This window comes from Leptonotus elevatus, chromosome 21 (assembly GCF_054856555.1).
Source record: "Leptonotus elevatus isolate MCC_2025b chromosome 21, RoL_Lele_1.0, whole genome shotgun sequence".
Taxonomy (NCBI): Eukaryota; Metazoa; Chordata; class Actinopteri; order Syngnathiformes; family Syngnathidae; genus Leptonotus; species Leptonotus elevatus.
Window position 1 is genome coordinate 10,099,513 of NC_141259.1, and position 24,005 is coordinate 10,123,517.

Below are 24,005 nucleotides of genomic sequence, written 5' to 3' on the forward strand. Positions count from 1 at the left end.
GGTCAATCTGTTTTCCACCCAAGAGAACATTATGATGGTCCTGCTTCGCTTTTTCCACCAGGGGCCAGAGTTTCTCACAGAAAACGTGCTGCATTTGGCCCCCTCCTAAAGATAAGTCCTGGAGTAACTTTACCGCTGATGCTAAGCGCCCCTGCGCTCACATCTTCATTCACAGTACCCATCTAAAACTGGAGTTCTTAATTTCAGCTCAAATCCTGCTCTCAGCATACGATTTTCTTTTTTATCACTCTGTGTCCAGCCTGCAAATGAATGACGCTCGCACAAAGCGCCACCTCTGTAATTTCAACACATCTTCATAGCGCATTTGCAGAAACACACACACACTTGCAAATGGAATAATCCAAATCAGACTAAGGGGTGAATTAAATCCTACATACACATGAGAGTAAAAGGGATGAGATGCTGTATGTTTTCAAAATGTCAGCCACTGAAGATATATGCAAGTCAATCACATGAAGGAATGCCATTCTGAACAGCTTGAGTCAGTTCCTCCTCCGTGCACTGGCTGGTGATCTTGTACAAATTTGAGTGGGCATTGTTGCTATGGTAACAAAAACCCATCCATGTCAAGCTGTAAAGTGGGACAGTGTTTCTAAAACGGCACACAGCGACACACAGAAAGCATCTTATTTACAGCCACCCCCACCCCCCCTGTGTAATCAAGTCAAAGTCAGATTCAAAAGATTAAAGTCCAGATATAACTTTTTGGTTACGTTCAGGTGGCTAATTTGCGGAATATATTTCAGTAGAGAGAGTGTGAGTGAGAGCTAAAGAGAGAGAGAGAGAGAGAGAGAGAGAGGGAGGTGGGGTTGTCTTCCGAGCTGCCTGCTCCTCTCAGCCTACACAATCTCCTCAACACAATCCCAGGCACCGTAATGATGTTGGATATGCTTTAAGAGTGACTTCTTTAACACAAGCTCTGCGACACAGTGGGTGAGTAGACCTCAGAATTATTGCCACTGTAACATGACATAACATTACAGTTAGTTGAGTATGACAGTCGAAGCAAAAAAAACTGGGGCGCGAATACATATTCGTTGAGCCTTTGAATTGGAGGCCTGAGAGTCTTTTGATTGTCTAATTTTCTCATTTAGTCACGAATGGTGGTATCTCAGCAGGGTTCTGACTCCAATGACCTACTTGGAATCACCGGAGAACGCACACAATCAGCAAAACGATACGTCTCTATAGCAACAATGTTCTACAAAGATGTAAAAGTTTCTTATTGTATGTATGCGCATACAATAGTGTCTGTTGTCAACATGCGGTCAGAACATTTCATTACATGAATGTGAACGTGGCAGCACTAGGAAAAGTGTCTATGTAAATGATATTTGCATATGTCTTCAGTGCATCGAGTCCTCTTACCTTCAAATTTGGTGAAGACAACCCTGTTTTTTAGGATGAAAGCCTCTGATACTGGAATATGTTTGATTGGCCTATTATGATTGGTCATGTGAAGGAAATTAAGATAATACGAATTGGTTGAAAAGATGCAAACTATTAAATCATTCAACAGTCCAGAGTGTCTTTAAATGATCAATCTGTAATCTCAAACGCGAAGGAGAAAGTTGTGTCTGCTTGCTCGTAAGGACCATAGTAGCAAGCTGGAACCTGCCTAAAAAAAACTATCCAATTCCAACATACATGTTTTTGACTGTGGGAAGAAGTATCGTCCTTGAGGAGAACTCAGGGAAAACATGTTGGTCAAGACCTGTGCTGTTCAGCTAATGTGTGAGCAGTTAATCCATCACAGATCAGATTAAGGTGGGGACGGCAGAGATTACAAATAAGGAGGACCTTGTCTGAATGGCAAGGCAGACAGGGATCACGTCACATGTATTGAAGTCTGCCTAAGATCACGGACAGGTCAGACAGAGATAAAAATATCAAGGCTTTACTCAAACTTTCTTCACTGATTACAAAAGAAGGTGCATGTAATTAATCGGTATGCTTAATTGGTTTGCATCACACAGAACAAACAAGTAGTGGTTCCAAAGTTCAGCATGCAATGGACATTTTACCAAATGTGCTGTCTGTATGATGGAAAGGCATTATATGCTTTTACTCATGACCTGCTGTAACCGGCTGACATTCTCTTATAGCTAGCATAGACCCACTGTTAGCCATGCGGTTGTAGTATTTTTAGCTTGTTGGATCAAACTGCCATGGTGCCAACAGGTGGACAAGCAAACAGCGGGATGACCTTTACCAGCAACAACTACAATTCTCTGTCATTCTTCATCAGCTTTTCTTTATCTTATTGATGTACAGTATCTGCCTAGATAGACGGGTTTGTTTTTAGCAAAACAATCATATCAATTACTTTGGAATTGAATTAGCACCCTTGATTGAAACTCTGAGCTGCTTGATCCTGTGCAACAAATTGATGAAAGGTTGGCAGGAACCGCCACACTCTGTCTAAAAGTCTCTGCAACGCTATGATGGGATGTGATGGAAAATCTGAGCCAGAAAAGAAGGGATTTGATGACCAAGCTATATAATTGCCTGCCTGGTTACAATTCCAACCAACACTAGACCACACAACAGGCACCATTATACAAGAGTTTCATCTTGGACAAAAAGTAGAATAGAACAATAGACACGATCAGATGCATTTTCCTGATCCCAAAATATCCAATATGGATTTGAAATGGAAGTTTCAATAGAAACATTCAGTCCTTTAGCTAAAAGTTTAGCAAAGTGAGGTCTTCTTTTACTGGCAGTAGAACACACCGCAACACAAGGCTGGAAATGCCCCCACTGATGTCCAAAAATATTCCTAAAGTTCTGCATGTAGTCCGTCCAGGCCTGGAGCTTTTCCAAAAATCAAAACAAGCGTAAGATATTTGAGATATTTTACGGCCAACAACACCTTCTTTACGCTCAAGTTTAGTGAATGAATGACCTGGATTTCGTGCTTCAGGGAAAAGCATGACTCTGGGAGAGACGTCTATGAAAGTTAAAACACACTGAATAACTTCAAACCAGTCACTAACCAGCTAACAAACAATAGTCATGCACTCAATAAACAATTAGAAGGCGAATAATACCAAAGGTTTGTTAAACTTTATTGGATTAATGGCTGGAAGGATGGGCCTCTCTAGTAAAGATGGTAATATTCCGTTGTTTTATCCTCACTGATGAGTTGGCCAAAAAATAATTCACACATAATCTAAAATTCTCTTCCAGATAAAAACCTTGTTTTGAAGCACATCATGGAGGAAACGGACCTGCTGAAGGAACGTCTCCAGGCTATCACGGTAAAGACTTTGAGCATATGTATTGGATACACACTCGACGATGCTTTGTTTGCTTTATAAATTTCCATCTAGTACACTCCAGTGTTTCAGTTATATGCTTTATAAAACAGAATATTCATTGTGCAGTCAGAAAATGAAGACTAAAAATAACCTACATGTGGGTGTTGAGGAGTATTTTCCTGGTAGAGGGTGGTAGGGAAGAGGATACAGCTTTTTTCTCAAATTGCATTCTCCAGCAATTTAAGTCTTCGTATGTTGCACTGATTTGCTGTTTTAGCAATGATGTGATAGCTATATAAACAGTACTCAATAGAAAGTATGATTTGTATTTTTTTTGTCTGTTAGTTTAGTATTTTCTGGTTCATGGAGGATGGTAAAAAGGTGGGTGGTGCCATTATTTTTCAAAAGGGGTCAAGGACAGATCTCTCTCAAACAGTGAATATAAATTCCTGAATCTGTACTTTTATACAGAAGTTCTACAGAACCTCACTAAAATGTTAGTGGTTCGTTATACCCATTTTCCGCAAATAATCAACAACCTTAACCCTTACACCATGTCAGTATTTTCATGGTTGAGCCATCATTGGTCACAGACAACGGCATCTTTGACACAGTCAATGTCAGACAGGTCTATAAATACCAGGAGACAAAATTAAAGTGATCTCCTTTCACTGGCGCGTAGTGCCAAACTGATCCTAGACCCGGGAGCTTATTTCAGGCCACAATATCCCACCAACATGCCTTATTTTAATAGCATTAACGGTTTAGGAGCTAAAATCCACGAGTTGGGAGCTGACACTAAAGGTAGAGCAAAAAGTCTGTGTTACTTTTTGGGTTATTTATGGCAGTCAGTTTCCAGCTGTCAACACAAGGATGAAGTCCTTGACTTGACAAGAACACAACGGGTGTAAACATTTTGTTTCACTTTCCCCGGCAGGACAAAAGGAGAATCCAGGAATTTATTGCCAAGAAAAGAAGTCAAATAGAGGAAGAAAAACTGAAGCTCCAATACATAAAGGTAAAACCAAAACCTTGAATATCGAGTATGAGATACATTGACTTGCCAATCACAGGACACAGGACCATTTTACCAGTAATTGATGAGTCATAGGTTGGGATCGACACAAATTTAAAATGTGTGAGTACAAACATTGTTGAGTAGGCGACTTGACAAATGCCCAACTGCGAATATGCGGAGATTCATCATAGGTCCCTATTTTTCTTTCATTTACATTTTAGCTCAGTGTAATAAGGTTTCTTCCTGTTTCATGTAATTAACAGAAAAAGGCTCTGAGGGAGCAATGGCTAATGGATGGTTTGAGTCAGCAATCAGAGGAGGAGCAGGAGGCGATGAGACTTCAGGCTCAGGATGAACAACAACAGAGTGATCAACTGCAGAGCAATATTGACAGGTAACGCCGGTGCTCCTCAAACTTGTGCTTGACAACATTGGCGTTATTGTTTTGCGTGTAGAATGCTGGGTTGGTCAACTTGAGGACAACACACACTTAACATACGGCTAATTGTGTAATGCATTCACACAAATCTTATTTGACTCGTATTTTTTCCGCCATGTTTTGTCCTTCAACTACCGATTCAAACCCTTACAACTTCAACATGTTTCAAAAATTCGCACTTAGCGGGCTATCTTTTTTTTTTTCCATTCCTTCCATTCACAGTTTTCCCGCAATTCAACATTTTTCACACCCCTCCCCCAAAAAAATCCTCATTCATTTGAAATGAGACGTTCAAAAATTCACTCCCATTTGAAATTCAAAATGTTCAGCTCATTCAAATCACCTTGTAATCAATGGTTAACACTCCCCCAATTCCCTCCTAGAAAAAGAAATGCTAATTTTTCTCCTAAATATTGCATTATTTTTCACCCCCCCAAAAAATCTTAAATCAGGTGCTTGGGTTAGGATTTAGGGTGCTACGGTAAGGTGGGGATTGCGGACACAAATGCAAGGAAGCAGGGCAAGGAGGCAGAGGTGATGTAAAAAAAAAAAAAAAAAGGAATTTCATTAAACAAAACAAAAGCAAACTCCAAATGGCAAGCAATGACGGGAGGAACACACACTAATGACAAAACAAGACACACCTGGGGCAAGACACAAGTGGCTGAGGGCACTGATTGGTTGACACGAGGAAGGGCAGGATTACACTTAACAAGACCAATGGAGACACACAATAAAAAAACAGAACCCAGGCATGACATAGGGTTCATATCGTTCCTTTTAGAAATTCTGTATCGTTCCTATTTTAAAAAAATAAATAAAAAGATAATGTAATGTAAATGTCCATATATTTCAACATTTCAACAACATTCCACCTCATTCAATATGATTGCAGCTTTCTTAATGTTTTAATTTAGCATTTTAGCCTTAACGTGCAATTTCTCCAGAAATTGCTTAACGGTAATCTAGTTTACAATCATATTCCCTCGGCCGGTGGCATAAAACAACAAGTCACTGAAAAATAGACATATAAGGGTTGCCAGCATTGCTACAGAAGTTGCAAACGAATGACACGTCAAATGCTCAGACCATACATTGCACTCTACGTAATGGCTGCCGTTCCACAAGGAAGCCTCTTGTAAAGATGATGCGCAAAAAAGACAAGCAGCCTAAGGCCGAAGAGAACTATTACATGTCCCGTGGTCTGATGAGACCAAGATCCATTTATTTGGCTTCGTGACAGAAACATCGGCACTCTGGACACTCCCTGTTCTATCTCCGCCCACTCGCCGCAGCTTCTTCTCCCCGACTGTCCAAGCCTTTGAAGAGACAATAAAAAAATTAATGAGTCTACAGGAAATATTTTTCTCGTGGGATGTTACTAAAACCATTGCTGTTTTATTCATTAGGATCGAAAAAGAGATTGAGGCCTTAGAAACAGAAGAGCTGAAAATCTCCGCCAATGAGGAATTTGTTCTGAAGCGATTAAAAGAAGTTGAGAGGACACCCGAGGACATTATCAAGGTAGGCTGAAAGAGCAAAAATAATGAGTTCATATCATTGATTGCTTGTTTGCTGTGTTGGTGCTGATGCTGCAGTGGAATGTTAACAGAAAGTTATGAACAACATTTTTTTCTTTTTAACGTAGGCAATCATGTGAATTCTATCAAACCACCGTCTGTCCATGTCTGGCTGTTGACTAAAAAAGTGTAAATGACAGATTGCAAAAGCTATAAAAGTGCATACCTTTTTCTTTTTTTTTTATCACAAATATGAGCTGCTATTGCTAGCTACTGATTCAGAGGTGTGGGATTTTGTTAGTGCATGTTAACTCATGCAAAAACACAAGTGACATAAATGTACATGTGAGAGAAAATAGCATGTACTTTTTGTTTTTAGTGGATTCTTTTTGAGTCATTGTTTTGATGAATAGTTGTGAAGGAATGACCGCTTAACTCATTCACTGCCATTGAGGGCTATAGATGTCAAAAATTAATTTGAACTATTTCTATTATTAACCATTTTTTCCCACTTTTGTTAACAAAAGTATGAAAACATATCAAAAAAATTGCAGTAGAACAGATATAAAATTTGTGATTTATCGTGAGTTAACTAGTGAAGTCATGCGATTAATTACGTTTAAAAATTGTAATTGCCCGATGCCCATAATTTTTAATAATCTTTTCTTATAATTTTTTTTATTTTTAAACATTATTAAAAATAAAAAAATACATAAATGTTTTTGATTTGTTTTTAAAGAAAAGATTATTCAAAATTAGGGGCATCAGGGGCAAATTTGTAATCGTAATTAATCGCATGACTTCACTAGTTAACTCACGATTAATCACAAATTTTACATCTGTTCTAAATGTACAAAAAAACAATATTCAAAAAATTCTAGGTTTTCATACCCTTGCAAACAAAAATGGAAAAAAATGTTAAGCTAATAAAAATTGTTCAAATGAATTTTTGACGTCTATAGCCGTCAATGGCAGTGAATGAGTTAATAGTAACAAACTGGCTCAGTATTTCATGCATGTGATTGGAGCGGAAGTGTTCTTGACCTAATCACGGATTAGAAGATTCACACTCTCAAATGTCTTATCATGTTTGATTGTAGGTTTTTACACAATGGGTGTGTTGCATTATTTTGGATTGTTGAAACCAGATGCTAATTGCTTCACTTCTTGGTGAAGGCGGTGTGATGATGTACGGTCGCATCTCGGATAAATGAGGCTTGTCATTCGTGAAGGAAATCTGAAGAGAGATATTGTATCTACATGTGGGGGGGAAAATATGTTGGCATCATTTACAAAAGTAACGATGTATAAAATGCAGTGAAAAGGAAGGAATGGAAAGAGTTTTTGTATTTGTTGCTTTATTAGGAAGTTCAGCCTCCAGGTCACAAAAGTATTTTTTTTTTCTGCATCCACTAGCAGCAGGAAATCTGAATTATTTATGTTGCACAAGTGAACAAATGCTTTCCTTGACACTTCTTATATGTGGGAGTGGAATCCTAAATACCTTGCCTCTAACGTCTACGAGCCAAGGAATATAAGCGGTATTTTATCTGAATTAAGAAGCAAGAACTTGATTTTTTTTCCTTTATGGCATGTCCGAAGTTTGGATAAAGGATTGTTTTCATTATGATTATTTGAATCTCTAAAATGTTGCGTTATCGGCATGACAGTGGAACTCAACGTGTGGTCCGAGCATGGACCCCTGTGGGACGCCATGGCCAATATTAGCAACAGTTAGAAATGACAAGCAATCCGGTAAATAGGACTATATTACATTCACCAATATGGTTATTTATCATTTTGTTCAAGTGTGTAATTTACTGGAAAGGTGTATTTAGTTAAGCAGATTCATCATTTACTTACAGTGAACAAAAAACGAATGTATGCAAGACTTACTTTCTGGTTGTTGCCTGGATAAATAACTGACATCCACTGTTACACAACCTCAGTTTTGCTTTGCACACACACACACACACACACACTCGGGAATTTTTTTTTTTTTGAATGGACTCTCGGTACTCCTGTGATGTTTGATTGCTCACTTCCCTTCATTATTTTGATATTCAAGTACTCTGTCTTCAAATGTAGGGGTTGAGTGCGGACTTCCACGCAGGTAAATAAGGCACTTTTGTTGATTGCGTGCTGTGATTGGTTTGTTTGTAGATAACATAGCACGTGTGAGGTTTTAGCAAAAAAAAATGTACCAGATCTACGTATTGTATAAATATTAATGCGGTGTTTAAAATAACATCAATGAGCTACTCAGTAATATGTAAACAATTGTTCCTGGCTCATTTGTAAAATGACTAACAGCATGATTTGGATTTAGTGCGCATTGTGTTTAATATTGACGGATTATTAATTTGATCAGGGTTCATTACTGGGAATTTTGCATATGCACGTGTTCCCAAAAAAAGTAAATGTGTTAACTTTTACTACCGACATGGTAGAGCTTCCGTCAAATAATTAAAAAGTGGTCAAATCATGAAATGTTTCGAAGTGATCGGAATTAAACGCAAAAAGTCCCTAACAATAAATCTGACACACCTTGTATAATTATCACGCTTATTTGTCAGCCCGTCTATGTTTTTTTGCACAATATGTTAGTAGATATGGCTTGATTGAATATTTGAGTGCCTCTAATTTGGATTAATGTGTGAGTGTAAAACGGAAACGACAACAACAAAAAACTCTGTCCTTCATGATTTTGCCATGGTGATGCATTTTTTTAAGTTTTTTTTTTTTTTTTTTAATAATGCGGCCTTGCAGTGAAATAGATCCAATGAATGACTTCTTTCAAGTCATCTGTCCTTTTCAGATGCTAATTTCATTTTTTTTTCTCAGATACGAGCCACCATTCTTCATCAAGGCCCCCAAAAATTTCATTACCGGTACTTTCCCCGAGGACGTCAGCAAAAAGTCTGAGTCCAAAAAGTGGTAAAGGATCAAATACAGTCGCAGTCATTAGACGTGCGCCAGAGAAATATATACTTGACGATAATGATTTTATGACCTTGGCAAGCTGTCATTTTGAGCTTTTAGCTGAGAGTATTCATATTTTTCTTCCCTCCTCATAAACACTAAAATTTGAATCTAAATGTATTAAATATATATAGTGGTGCCTTGAAATACAATTTTATTTCATTCTTGTATCTAAAAATGTACTTTCCCATTGAAATATATAGAAATGACATTAATTCGTTACGACCACGCAAAAGAAGAACAAAAATGTATGTAATGTTTTTAGTATGAAAATTTGCACTCTAAATTGTATTTTATTAAAAGTCATACAATGAAGACAAACTTAAATACAGTGTAAAGAAATAAAAACAATTTTAGACACATTTTTTGTTGACATTGTGCTGCTCCTGTTATGTACGCCTTAACCACTTGGGGCAGTATAATACAAACATACGAATAGATGTCTCAGAATGGCGAATAAAAAAAAATAAGGAACATATGTCTGTAACTATTGTTATATCTTTTTTCATTTGTTGCTCCACAGGTCGTGGGTTATAACATTGCGACTCTTGATGCTATTTGTTTGCCTGATAATGGCGTTTAGTACTGCGCGTTAGCATTAAGCTAGCAGGTTGTTTTGAATACGCATTGCGTAATCGTGTCCACATAGCAAAAACCTTTGACAAATTATCTTTGTTATGTTTCGTTTGACAGCCACTAGCAATAACTCATATCTTGAAAAACTCATAAATCGCGTCGCTTGTATCTCAAGGCGCCGCTATATTGGCCGTTTCAACAAGATATCTAAGTTCATCATATTTTTTTTTTTTTTTGCGTTTCAGCAACATTTGCAATGGAGATCAGTGTGGAGCATGATAAAAGAACAGGAACAAGTCAAGTGGTCTCTACGGCAACCGTTAGCGCCGAAAACCTCCAGGGGAGAGGTTTAAAGGTGTACGATGACGGGCGCAAATCTATATACGCTTTAAACCCTGATGGGGGCGCACTGTCTCCCGGTGTCGACGGCGACATGACACCAACGCAGGTCGATGAGCTTCTACGACAGGCCACGGATGAGAACGTACCTCGTGATCTGCTGTACCATCAACCGGTCTACTCAACTGCTTACATTGGAACGAGCAGGCTCTCGAGGCCGCAGGGTTCAAATAAAGCACAGGAGCAGCAGCAAGCGCTGCCAGAAAGTCAAAGCCCTTGGCCAGAACAGGAACAACTAAATAGCCATGAAAAAACCCTAAACGAAGAAGAAATGACAGAATCCAGCGAGCGCGTTCAAGCCCCGTCCAAAACATTTGACAAAACTGAACAAGGTCTTAACAAAAATCACATTAACAGTCCTAAACAGAATCCCGTTGTCACAGTCAAGGTCAGGTCGGAAGAGAAACCAACACCTTCGCAGCTTCTTTGCACAGACTTAGATAGCAGTCGCTTTTCAGCGACGAACCCCAAACACAATCTTGATTCTTTGATAGACAGTTTTGCCTCGACAAACATTTCCAACAACCAATCGGAACATCTGGACTCGACGCCCGTCACCATGATTTTCATGGGCTACGAAAACGCCTCGGATGAGGACCAGGTCGACTTCCAAGCAGAACTGGTGACCGTGGGATGCAGTGACGACGACGGCGAGGAAACGAAAGATATAAACAACGGGGAGCTTGTGTCATACCACCCTGAAGGATACACGAGCAAAGTGTTCCAACCTCACGTGGCAAAAAGCTGCAGATGTATTAGCGACGACGACGACGACGACACAAGCTGGAATCATTCGGGTCTGCACAGGCCAACGTTCAGACACAAGTCAGGGAATAAAGGGCAAGTTTAAAGACGGATAAACTCAAACTGAAGCAAATACTTTATGAAACGAACACAGCTAAGCATCATATTTTCAAAATCCTCGATATTATATTTTTGATGCGTAAAATGTCAGGTTCAAGGTACCAGTGATGCCATTGGACTAACAACGCGCGGTTTTTCTACTTCTCATGAAAAACCTTGTCCTTGCTTACTTTCCCTTTCTTTCTGCGTTTTTGTTGCATAATGAGAAACATGGAGGAGGAGGGGGGGAGCTTGAGGTGACATTTCAATTGTAACACTAGTATCGAGGGTACAGTTATATAAGTGCAATTTTTTACAACATGAAAACCTGATGAGAGGACCTTGGGTTCAATGTCTGCAGACTTACGTTTTGATAGTGCATAGCATCTTATAGTTTGAAAGCGCTATGTCCTCTACTCCAAAAAGACATTTAACTCATTCACTGCCATTGACGGCTATAGACGTCAAAAATTCATTTGAACTATTTCCATTAGTTTAACATTGTTTCCACTTTTCTTAACAAGAGTATGAAAACCTAGAGAAAAAATATTGTACATTTAGAATAGATATAAAATGTGTGATTAATTGTGAGTTAACTAGTGAAGTCATGTGATTAATTATGAAAATTTATAATCACCTGATGCCCCTAATTTTTAATAATCTTTTCTTCTTCTTCTTTAAAAAAAAGGTAATTTTAATTATTATTTTTTTAATAATCTTTTCTTTCTTTTTTAAAATAAAGACAATTTTATAAAAAATGAGGGGCATCAGGCGATTAAATTTTTTAATCATAGCTAATCGCATGACTTCACTAGTTAACTCAAGATTAATCACAAATTTGATATCTGTTCTAAATGTTCAATCATTTTTTTCCTTTTAGGTTTTCATACTCTTGTAAACAAAAATGGGAAAAAAATGTTAACCTAATAGAAATAGTTCAAATACATTTTTGACGTATATAGCCTAATGACGTATGTGCTAAATGGTTATATAAATAAATATACAACTTTATTGTTTGCTAAAGCTGTGAATTCTGAATGATTACTGAGCCCATAGACATTTTCTTGTACATTGAATCTTTTATTCACTTTCACTTGATACAAGGATATATTTTTATTAATTACTAGGCAGGCTTGTGCTCATGTCAATGATGGTGGTTATTTGTTGTTTATTTTATAATACATGTCAACTATTTAATAAAATATATGGATACCCATCCTGCTGTAATTTTTGGTTCACAAATATCTCAGTATCCTTAAAGGAGAAGTCAACCCAAAGATTTCCTTGACAATAATATGTTCTATGCATCCTCACTATAGTCTAAACATGGTAGTCTGATTAATATGGCTGAGCGGGTAAATGGAAAAATGTAGAATGATATTCAATACAATGGAATGATATATAATAACCTGAAATTGGTAGAATATGTCTAAGTTGAAATGGTTTGAATTGGTTAAAAAAAAAGAAGTAGAAATTAGAGGAGAATAACAAAACAATCCAAATTTGGGCTTTTTCTTAATTTCGTGGGAGGAAATCGTGGCAGGGAGTTTGACTTGGTCAAAAAATATATAGAAATTATGGGAGAAAAACCCAAATATTTGTTGCTCTTTTTTGGGGGGGGGGGCGGATTGCGGTATACCCGTATATATATATAAATATATATGAGGGTATATATATATATATATATATATATATGTATATATATACGGGTATATATAAATATATATGCGGGTATATATATATGCGGGTGTATATATAAATACATGCGGGTATATATATATATATATATATATATATATATATATATATATATGTATACACACGGGTATATATATATATATATATATAATTATGTGAAGGCTGAGTGTAAATAATTTGTGGGGGGTTGACTTCCCCATTAAATGGCAATTTACTCAACCTTTCTCAATTTTAAGTAAAGGTTGCCTCAGTTCCAACTTTTTAGAACATCATGTCAGTACCAAGTTCCCAATTACTGTATATATTTACAAATGTAAAACACCCTGCACTCTCATTTCCTCCCTGATTTAGATTCTGTAGCAGTGATGTCATTAAATGCTGTTTTTAAGCTGCGAAAATGAGGCAAGTGGTTGGGATGGATGCGTCCATGTGTGTATGTGAGAACAAAATGGAATCTTCTTTTCCTTGCGTTCATCAATAGAAGCCCGAGTATTGGTCGCCTTTCTTACACCCATTTCAGCAGCCGTCCAATCGGTGAGTGCGGAAGCCAGGCAGAACTGTTAGTATGAGGCTGCTCTTAGAAACAGAGCAGAGTCTTGTGCATGAGCCTGCCGCTCTGTCTCAGGTAGGTACATTAACGCACAAATGAAAAGAGAGAAGTTTTTGAGGGTTTATTCTGCGTGAGAGTATCCGGTGTCAAATTTGTAGCCGGTAGACGGACGGCCTGCCGGCATCGAGGTTTGCAGATGATGGTGTGCTTGTCGCAGGCTGCATGTGTGAGCGGAATCTTGGAGTGTTTTCTGCAATGACTGCATTTAGTGGGAGGTGGAAAATACAGGAAATCAATAAGATTTGTTTTCAACTAAGATCATGTTTGTACATGCGATTGTTGTTTTTCTGGATGCCGGTGACTACATTATGTGGCTCGACTAATATTGCATCGTAAGAATATTTTATATGGGGAAAAGCACTGTTTTTAGATTTATTTATTTTTTCCAGCTCTCTTGTCATATTTTGTAACACAATGTCATTTTAACTTTGGGTTCTAAATTGTTCTTCGGTCGATTCCTTCCTGCATCCTAACAACAGCTCCAACCGAGACGATGGAAACTCCAGACTTCTTCTAATTGAGTTTTTGCAGCGGTGATGATACTTTTCTCTTTTCCGCTGTGCGGGTTGCTTACTTCACACGCGTTATGCGAGCACAATTTCTGTCAAGCTGTGCTAGAAGACGCTTCTGAGAGAAGTGGCTCTGCGGGGTTTGCGCTTCACATCGGGTCTTCCTAAATTTGGAGAAGGAGAACTAGAACGTTGAACCCTTGCCGACAAAATCCACCCAAATTTGCAGTAATTTAATCTTTTTTTTTTCCTTTTTTTTAAATATATACCTTTTTTTGTTCCTGCTTCTTGTCATACAGGCAGTATTGGGGGGGGGGAAGTTATTAGTAAGACAGTCATGCTACTAGTGCCAATTTACTAGTACGGACAAATGGATAACTTTGGAGCAGACTGGGTGCTCTATTTTCGGAAATATTAAAGGGATACTTGACTCATTGAGCCATTTTCAGCAGTAAAAAAGTTCATATTTTGTCCATAATGAATGTAATAACTTCAATTCATACATTTTCATGAACAATTAATACCTTTAAAAACTATTTTTTCCACTTGCTGTCGATTGAAGATCACATCACCTGTGCTGAGGAAGTAGGTAACGACCAATCGTGGCTCAGTTTGCCGACCAAACCCAGAAAACAGGTGAGCCGTGATTGGTCGTTACCTACTTCCTCAGCACAGGTGATGTCATCTTCAGTCGACAGCAAGTGGAAAAAGAATACTTTTTAAAGGTATTCATTTTACAAGAAAAATAATGACATTATCAAATTACTTCTGGACAAAATATTAACTTATAATTGCTGAAAATGGCTCAATGAAGTATCCCTTTAATCAGAAATGTCAACACTAATGCTTCCTGTATTTGTTTATCCCTGGTTGGTTTTAATGTACATTTTAGGGAATGCATTGCTTTTGTTGTGTATTTTATTTTTAATTTACTGGGGTGACATTTCCGATCTGTCTCGGGCCTGCAGATTAAAAATAAATTTTGGCATATTTACCGAAATGTTTTTTTGTCCCTGATACAAATAAATTCCCGCGCGTCATTCTCATGCTGGATGGCCAAAATGTCTTGTTGTGAACAGTAAAATTTAAAATATTTAGTTAAATTGCCCAATTGAAAATTGTAAGCTTTGTGTTCACTCAATATTTATTTTACAGTTAATAGTATTCCATGTGACACAAAATTCTACATACGACACAGTAGTTCTAATTCATTCAATTGTTTTAGTAATGCGGACAAATAATGTACTAGTATTGGACTAGTACTGGAAATAAAAACATGTCTTTCCATCAGGACTCGACAGAAAGTCCAGAATTCAGTATGACTTGCAAAGTCCCAGGTGTGCCAGATTGGCCGCCAGCCCCCGAAGGCAGATTGTGATAAATGTCTTGTTCCTTCAATCGCCTGAGCAAAGTCACGTCTGTGATTATTCGCAGAACGTGTCCGTCCCTGATGATTTTGTTTGTTGCCATCTGCAGCTTCGGCTGGTCCAACTTGTTGTTTGAGGGACTTTGCATAGCTAAGAAAAATACTTGGGAGTGTTTTGTTTGGCGGTCTCGACACTTGTTCGCAAGGAAATCATAACACATCTCTCTTCTGGTGATCGTTTCAAAGCGCTGAATTGTGATGGCAGACTGACCACGACATTCGTCCCCAGCCACAGACCACTGATGAGTTGGTGAGTGGGTGGTGGAGGAGGTGGCGGATGAGAAATGCAGTGAGTGTCACTGCTAACGGTTGCCATGGCTACTCAAGTCTGTTACACGCATGTGTCCTTGTTGGTTGTTTTGTTGTGTGGCTGTGTGCGCTAATAGCCAAATGTGTCACTGGAAGACATTCAAAGATGTCTTCATCTGTGAGAGGGGTTGAGCAGTTGGATGAAAACGGCACGGGGAAAATAACTAACTTTAACTTTATTCTTTAAAACTCATTCACTGCCATTGACGGCTATAGACGTCAAAACTTCATTTGAACTATTTCTATTAGTTTAACATTTTTTCCCACTTTTCTTAACAAGAGTGTGAAAACCTAGAAAAAAAATTGTTATTGTACATTTAGAACAGATATAAAATGCGTGATTAATTGTGAGTTAACTAGTGAAGTCATGCGATTAATTACTATTACAAATTTTTAATTTTTTTAATTGTAATTAATCGCATGACTTCACTAGTTAACTCACAATGAATCACAAATTTTATATCTGTTCTAAATGTACAATAAAAAAATACTCTTGTTAACAAAAGTAGAAAAAAATAATAGAAATAGTTCCAATGAATTTTTTACGTCTATAGCCGTCAATGGCAGTGAATGAGTTAATGCTGTTTTACAAATGATGCCAGGCTAACTAAAATTGGTTGGTCGGTTGGTAGTCAGACTTGTTCTGTTGTCTTGTTGAGCTACCAGTCTTATTAGAACAACTCTGTCCATTGTATAGGTTGAAGCTGAACAGTAAATTTGACTCTGCTTAGAGTAAATTTGATTCTATTTAGAGTGGGACCAAATAGACTCAGTTTTAGAGTTGGCTAAGATTTACACTTGGAAGAGAGTAAAATAAAGACTTGAAGGGAAAATAATAATAAAAGTCACTCAAGGGTTTAGGAACGAACTCACGACCTTCAGTTTGGGAGACTGCCACACTATCATCTGAACTATACCCCTTTTACTGTTTGCTTATCTCCAGGAGAGATTTTTTTTAACTCTCTTCCAAGTGTAAATATTACCCTAAAACTGAGTCTCTTTGATCCCACTCTAAATAGAGTCAAATTTACTCTACATAATTTACTGTGTAGACAAAGTGACGTTTGTCAGGTTTTTCAAGGCAAAGCTGGACCCGATCCCAGCGGACTTTAAGTGAGGACAAATCACAAGGCACAAATAGACATCCATTCACACTTACAATCACACCAATTTAGAATCTTCAGTTAGCCTTAGCATTTTCATTATCACAGTGCGTGTTATCACAGCACTCGATTTAGAAGTGTCTCTAAAAGGTCAGTCTTCTGTTCCTTTTCAGTTTTTATCCCCAGAAAGGAAATTCAAGTTCTGGTGGATTTGCGCATTCGTCGTTCTAAGCACCAAACGGTGTAACTAATTAAAATGGTGATGACGCTATGTTGGGCTAGCTGTGGTTAGCATCAAACAACGTGCACCTTAAGAGTGCATCTTCCGAAAGACCGGCGGTAATGAATAACGAGTGCTTCGGAATACATCCGCCGTGACCCTCTGGTAATATGTGGGAGGCAGACGCGGTCCTTCTGTGTTACATAAGAGGACTTGTAATGCATCATATTCTGCTGCCTTTAAGCTTGTGAGCCATTTCGTCGTTCGGTGAATAACCCACTTAAATGAAATAAAAACACTGCAGCAACAACCCTCCTCTTTCCTCATCGCAACCATACACAACAAACGCCCCCATGGCCACCCCCCCCCCCCTCCCTCCTTCTACAGATACATCAGAAGTGCTTCTCTGCTTGGCACAAAGCCTCCCTAGACAAATTTGAGGTTGCGCAGAAAGATTTCCCCGTACACTGTTCTTGCGTTCCAAATCTGAATAGGACTTTGCGTTCTAACAAAAACATTGTGAAAGTGAAATGTCACGCAATAATGAACTACACTTTCTGTCATTTGAAACACAGGATGGCATAAAATGTGCATAACGGTCTGACTCACAGTTTTGCGTTTCTCTTCTTTCTCAATGTATTCAGAAAGCTACGTCCGAGACAGAAAAGTCCGATGGGCGAGAACTAAACAAAGGTTACAGCAGCTCAGAGAATCACGACTTTGTCGCTATGGAAACCGCAGAGCTACCAGAACTGGAGATGGACAGCAGCGGGGAGGTCGCCGCGGCCGATGAGCAAACTGGTATTAATCCAGACACATCAGACGAGTTCAAGATTGAATCAAGTACTAGCAACTTCTCAACCAACCTAGTGACCAGCACAACCAGCGAGTTGCTCGGCTGCCCTGGGACCGGTTTTTGCGACGACATACCCATCCACGACGAAAAGGACGCCGTAGCATTTGAGGAAGGACACGACGAGCTCAAAAGAAATGAGTCGATCACTTCTTCTGTGTCTGACACTCTGTCCAGTGCTGAAAGTGTTTATGAAAACGAGGCTCAGTGTAAGACGCAGGGAACGCCAGAACAAGAGCAGGATTTAGAAGAGAACCGTGCGCTACAGAAAGACGTCGAGCCATTGAGGCCCCTTGAAACAGAAGAAACATCAGAGGTCGAGCAAGACGAATACCTCCAGCAATCTCCAGATCTGCAACAATCCCTCGATGAGGAAGACGAAGCCAATTATTGCAACGATGACTATCACAATTTGGAGGTGGATGATGAAGAGGGCGACCCCGAAGTCCCCGGAAACCTTTATGAACCACCCGTGGCTCCTGAGGAAGTGATGCTAGAGCAGAACATTCGAGAAGACGCTATGTCTGATATATCCAGCGAATCCTGTCGTTATCTCGACCCCGATGAAGTCGACGAGTGCCTCCGGGTTGAAATCGCGGCCGCGTCCTCTGATAGTGACACGGATGAAAAATGGAGGACAATATTCTCCTCTTCTATAAACAAAGAAGACGACGACTCCTATTTGGACAGCCTCCATTTAAGCGCACAGGAGCTCTTTGTGCAGAAAGTTGATGTGATCGAATCGGATGACCAAGACAACGATCACTATGACGAAGTCCAACTTAACCTTCCAGAAGTTGAAGAACTGCTAGAACAGCCAGATGTTGCAAGTTCTACACCCCCGCAAGATGTGAAATGTATCTCTCTGAGTCTTCAAGGTCTGTCCAAAATCTCTGAAGATGAAAATGAAAATGGGAAAGATGACAGGAATAATCCCGGCACTCAGGAACAATCCTCCCAGAACATTTCAGATCCTAACCGGAAGCTGCCCAAAGACTTCTGCGTGATACAAGAGACGACCAGTGAGAACGTTAGCACGGAGCATGTGGACTTCCAGTTGGCTCGTAAACAGTGGCGGGCAATGGAAGAACAAACCAAAAACCAGGTCGTGATACCCGCAGCCCGGCAGCGCAATTTCCATTGCAGCCACAGTTGCATGTACACGCCGGTCCGAAACATCGACAGATCAAACAGGAAATCCCAGGATCTGGAAAGCTTGACTCTGGCCGGGGATTACACGCACACTCAATTCAGCCCGTGTTCAGAAGATTCCGGCTTGGACGATTCCAGTTACAGATCTCCTAACGACGACTTTGAAACGCCCGTTGAAAGGGAGATTCGCATATCGATGGAACGAGAGGAGAAATTCAGAAAGGAGAGAGGTCTGTCCTGTATGGGCAAATCTGCAGACGCTCAGTTTAGCAGCCCATCCCAAGGAATCCCAAGATCCATCAGCACTCCGCTGACGCCATCATTCATCATCACCTCCTCGCCAACAAAGGAACCATTCAAAAATGAAACAAACGTGATCATTCTCGACCCAAGCAGCGACTTCACTTCCAATCCCATGCACGGCGACTGGCGCTGCGAGGACAGCAGCTCTAATCTTATCATTCTGGAGACCTCGAATCTGATTATCCGCAGCGCTTCCGAGTTCTCCCTCAACAAAGCCTGTGAGCCCCAAGAGAAAATGTTCTTGAGCAACCCCTTCTTCAAGCTCCGTTCAAGAAGCACAATGTCGCTGGTGGACGAGGAGATACAAATGGTGAAGCAAAGGGAGGAAGAGCTGAGGGAAGAGAGGGCCAATCTTTACGGCAAAGGCAGGTTCAGTGAAAAAAGGATGTTGTCGAACAACTTGGGTACTTTGTCGCTGGATAATCCAGGTAACGCGGTTTGTCTATATGTTATGGAGAATGGTACTACTGCTTTACATTCAATGATGAACGCTTCATTATTATTCTTTTTTTTTTAGCTTGTTTGCCATTGAAGTGCAAGTCCTCGCCATCATCGCCAATGAAAACACCCAAGATGGATCGATCGACTTTATCCTGCGATCACAGAGTAAGACGGAGCAAAACGCTTATTGATTAACTCGATACGGGTTTCGATACACGGGGCGTGAAAAACGATTCAAGGACGGTTCAATTTGGAAGCGGAACAATTGGGTTCGACTCGATATGATATGTATGGTAAGGCTCAGTTCAAGAGGGTATGACACCATGACTTTTGTGCATACGTTTGAATGAACTTGTCAATACAATAAATGTCATTTCCTTCTAAAATATCTCTCCATTAAAAAAAACGATTTGATGCGTATCTCGATATATTTAAAAGGGAACGATTGGATTCGGTTCAATTTGATACAGTTGCATCTTTCAAAAAAAAAAAAAATGACTTGCCGTTGCGAACCGTTTTTTGTTACACCCTTACAATTTACATATTTTTTCTTTTAAACCAGCTTGACAACTAACTGAAAAAGATTTCCCAGTAACGATTAACAGTGCTTTGAATATAGAAAACCAATGATTTGCTTTTTTGTTGTTGTCAGTTTTCAGATGGCTACGCCGCAGGGAGACGCAAGAGTGCCATGGCTCTGCGCTGGGAGGCAGGCGAGTTTACAAAAAACGACTAACGAGGAAATAAGAAGACATAAATCTTTAATTCTAAGTGTTAAACATGCCTTGTTGCCAATATTCATCTAATTTTGTGATATCAAATCAATGTTTCTGTATTGCTTTGGGCAAAAAAAAGCAAAATAGTTCAAATGTTTGTTGCTGCCTTTTGCTGGCAATTGTCTACAGAGCGCTTTAACAATCATGCAATATGAGTAAGAATGAGCAATTTCCTTGGACTACTACTAGTCGAGAAAAATTAAAAGCTAAAGCAATTCAATTTCAGCTATTTCTGTTCATATTTGACCAAAATAGGTCTTAAAATATATGGACAAAAGTATTGGGGCAATTCAGGATCCAAGTGTTCCTTGTGTTTGAATACTAAAGGAGACATACTGTCATATAAAAGAGTTCCCAGGTGCCATTTATGTGGTGGGTGCTATAAGCTAATGCTAGTCTGTGAATACAGCAGTACATGACGTGGGTGGGGCTTGGCTTCCAGAGGTGGCGAATCAAGGTGCAGAAAGTAAAAACCCTGCCACCAGTTGCCTTTAGCCCCAGGTGCTAGCTAGTGTTAGAGTAGAGAATATTTGTATTCTACTCTTTGCGTGTTCAATTAACTGAATGGTGAGATTCTGGTGAAGAAGTCCCTTTGCAAAGGTATCATTATAACAGAAGCTTCTGATGACACAATACAAGTCACTCAAACAGTGATCTGTTCAGATTGTGTGTTCCTCCTTCTGCTGCACATCATTATTTATTGAAAAGTGGGTGAATACGAAAAGTCTCCTCCCATCAGCAAGTTCAGCAAGTTCCCAGGAATACAAATCAGATTAGAGAAAAACAATAATACATCAGCCTGTCTCTTCCGACCGGCTGAGACCGGTACCAGGCTATACTCCCTTTTCTTCTCAGGCCTGAGACAGATAAGAATACAATAGACAATTCTATTCATTGAGCTACACAGCTATAACTAAATCCAAAACGGCTAAAATATAATTTGAAACTGAAAAACAATGTTAATAACTCATCACTAGCTAGCTAGAGCTAGCTCCCATGGTGCTCGTTTACCTGCTAGGGAGCTAGCTAGCTAGCTTGCTAGCATCAATGGCTAAAGCCCAACTGTGGCAGGGTTTTTGCATTTATCAGATATTCTGGATATTCATCGTAATACACTAACTAGCACAAACTTTGTCCTCACTAGTAAGACAATCAAACACACTAGCAACTGTGTCTTACTCGTTGTTGTTGTTTTTTTTCACTACTGCCTTCCACGACTGTATGCAATTTGTGCACAATTGCAGGACAACTTCAGAATACTCTTTCTATTACTATTATTGTACTACATAATTTACATCTGCGCACTAATAGTACCGCTAAAGAAGCACTAGATGTTAATTAAGAGAATTTTACGTTTTTGCCTCTATCATGTCTCGTCATTTGTGTTAAGTGTTCTTTAATGTTCTTGAGACTGAAGTTTTTTTTCCTCCAGCTATTGCTGTGAATTTTTGTTGATACTTTCAGATCTTTATTGCTTACTCAATAAATGTGTCTTTTTTTCTTTTCTTTTTTACCTGGGAATTGTGCATTTATCCTATTAGTATGCCAAAATTGCCCTATTAGTGAGGACGCAGAGCATGTGAAGTACATAGACCTTAAGATGGATATCAAGAATATTCAATCAATGCTCAAACAGCATATAAACCAGCTGAAAATAACACGCTAACAATGATACTGATTAATAATGCTTCACCTGGAAATCGAGTTAAAATTGAAAGAGAATATAAAATATCACTTCCAGGTCTGTTTTTTTTTTTTGGTGAGTACACAGTCGCAAATGAGGCCCCAGGTGTTCTAATACTTTTGTCCATATTGCGTAGAAGTAGCGAAGCAAGCACATATTATTTATAACCTTTTCGTGTTTGTGTAGTTAAAAAAAAAAAGAAGTGTTTCTTTTCCACCATCTGCTCTAATCTGAGAAATAAATGATTGTGTGGGAGGAACAAAATCCAGAGCCATGTTGGTAGTAAAAGCAAAGAGAATACAAAAGGGGAATTTTTCCCTCTATTTGTTGGGTGTATCATTGACATGTCCTCCGCACGTCCTTATGCTCTTAACAGATTTATGCTAATATCAGATTGTAGTTTTTTTTTTTTTTTTTACATAAATAGACTTTAATGCAAAAGTAAAAATGTAAACAAAACTAGGCTCTGAATTGTGTCCCTCACTGTGCAACGTAACCCTTTTCCTCGGAGTAATTCTTCTAACAGCATTCGTCGTGTGGCTTTTTGTACTACGACCAAACAAACGGTTCACAAAGCAATTTTGCTGAAATGTGTGTGAATGTAAGACAAAACGTATTGTTGAACCATCGTTGATACCTTAAATGTGAAACTTATTTATTGACTTATTTTTGATGTTGCTATCATATACGCTAATTGGGCAAATGCCGCATTCCGTGTGTATCTTATTCTGCCACTTTTGCTATGTATGACCACCCAGTGATCTGGGTGACATCAATTCTAAGATAAGCAAAAAAAACGTCATTACAAAGGATTTGTTTAAATGTGCCATGATGTTGTTTTTTTATTTATTTTTGTAATGTCAAAGAATGAATATATAATATGATGTGTGTATATATATTTATATAAATTAATCAAGAGGAGAAAATCTCAACTAAAAGCACTTAAAGGAGACATATTACGTATTTTTATTTCATAGTTAAATAGCCCCGCTGCATCAACACTGCAGCTCTGCTTACCTACTTCTTGGGTACTGATCAATGTGAAGGGCTACCAGTTTGATACACACTTCTGGGGGGGGAAAAAACAATTTGCTCAAATTACCTCTAATAATTTTATTCTTATAAAATTGAGTTGAGTTTTGAAGTTATTCAGTAGATCCAACTATTTGCATACATGCAATTAAAATGTCAATTTTTCATATGTCCCCTTTAATGTCTGGTTTTCAATATAAATAATCAGATTTTTGTTGTTGTTGTTGTTGTTGTTGTTGTTGTTGCTCTTATTTTTTTCCCAACAGCATAAACAAAAACGGCAATCTTGGTGTTTCTTGGCCTTAGTGTCAACTTCCAGTGTTGTTTTACATGTCATTGTTGGTTCATTGTTTAAGCACCGAACATCTCACAAGTTGCTTGCTTACGTTTGAACATTCTGTTCATGTTTAACTGCTAAAGTTTTTACTGGGCAAAGCTTGGAAATTCACATTATTGCCCATGCAAGTGAGACATTTGTGCAACAATAAAAATATTGTAAAATCATGTGCTTTTTTTTTTTTGTTTGATTAAGAAATTCAGCCCAATTATGAAGTGAGATATTAAGTTACGTTCACATAACTACAATAATATTTATGCAAAACATGGACAACCAATTTTTCAAAAGTTGAGCATTTGCTTCACTAAAAATAATAATCGATCCATCCTGCTACTTTTCTGCCACCGTCTGGCCATAAATATAACTGACCTGATGTTGCCATGACAACAGTTCTCCCATATATATATATATATATATATATATTAAATTTTATAATAATAAATAAAAAATATAATAAAATAATAATTTTAATTTATATAATTATATCATTT

The 24,005-nt window shown here is 38.6% G+C and overlaps 2 protein-coding genes across 4 annotated transcripts; both read left to right on the forward strand.

Moving 5' to 3' along the window:
• The first annotated feature begins 725 nt into the window (after positions 1 to 725).
• On the forward strand, positions 726 to 23,681 carry palmdb (palmdelphin b). 3 transcript variants are annotated; one of them, XM_086066098.1, is made up of 9 exons: positions 726 to 954; positions 3,214 to 3,284; positions 4,222 to 4,302; positions 4,566 to 4,696; positions 6,151 to 6,265; positions 17,581 to 17,737; positions 17,807 to 19,672; positions 19,762 to 19,850; positions 20,338 to 23,681. In XM_086066098.1, the coding sequence occupies exons 2-9, from the start codon at positions 3,240 to 3,242 to the stop codon at positions 20,419 to 20,421; spliced, it is 2,568 nt and encodes an 855-aa protein (XP_085922224.1). In that variant the 5' UTR covers positions 726 to 954; positions 3,214 to 3,239; the 3' UTR covers positions 20,422 to 23,681. The 3 variants fall into 3 exon arrangements, with proteins under 3 accessions (XP_085922224.1, XP_085922223.1, XP_085922225.1); XM_086066097.1 differs by having other exon boundaries at positions 727 to 954; positions 17,581 to 19,672; XM_086066099.1 differs by lacking the exons at positions 726 to 954; positions 3,214 to 3,284; positions 4,222 to 4,302; positions 4,566 to 4,696; positions 6,151 to 6,265 and adding an exon at positions 13,275 to 13,384 and having other exon boundaries at positions 17,581 to 19,672.
• Positions 8,389 to 11,700, forward strand: LOC147155795 (palmdelphin-like). Its single transcript, XM_086066100.1, has 2 exons — positions 8,389 to 9,198; positions 10,065 to 11,700. Exon 2 carries the CDS (start codon positions 10,076 to 10,078, stop codon positions 11,066 to 11,068), a length of 993 nt encoding a protein of 330 aa, XP_085922226.1. The 5' UTR covers positions 8,389 to 9,198; positions 10,065 to 10,075; the 3' UTR covers positions 11,069 to 11,700.
• Positions 23,682 to 24,005: the final 324 nt, after the last annotated feature.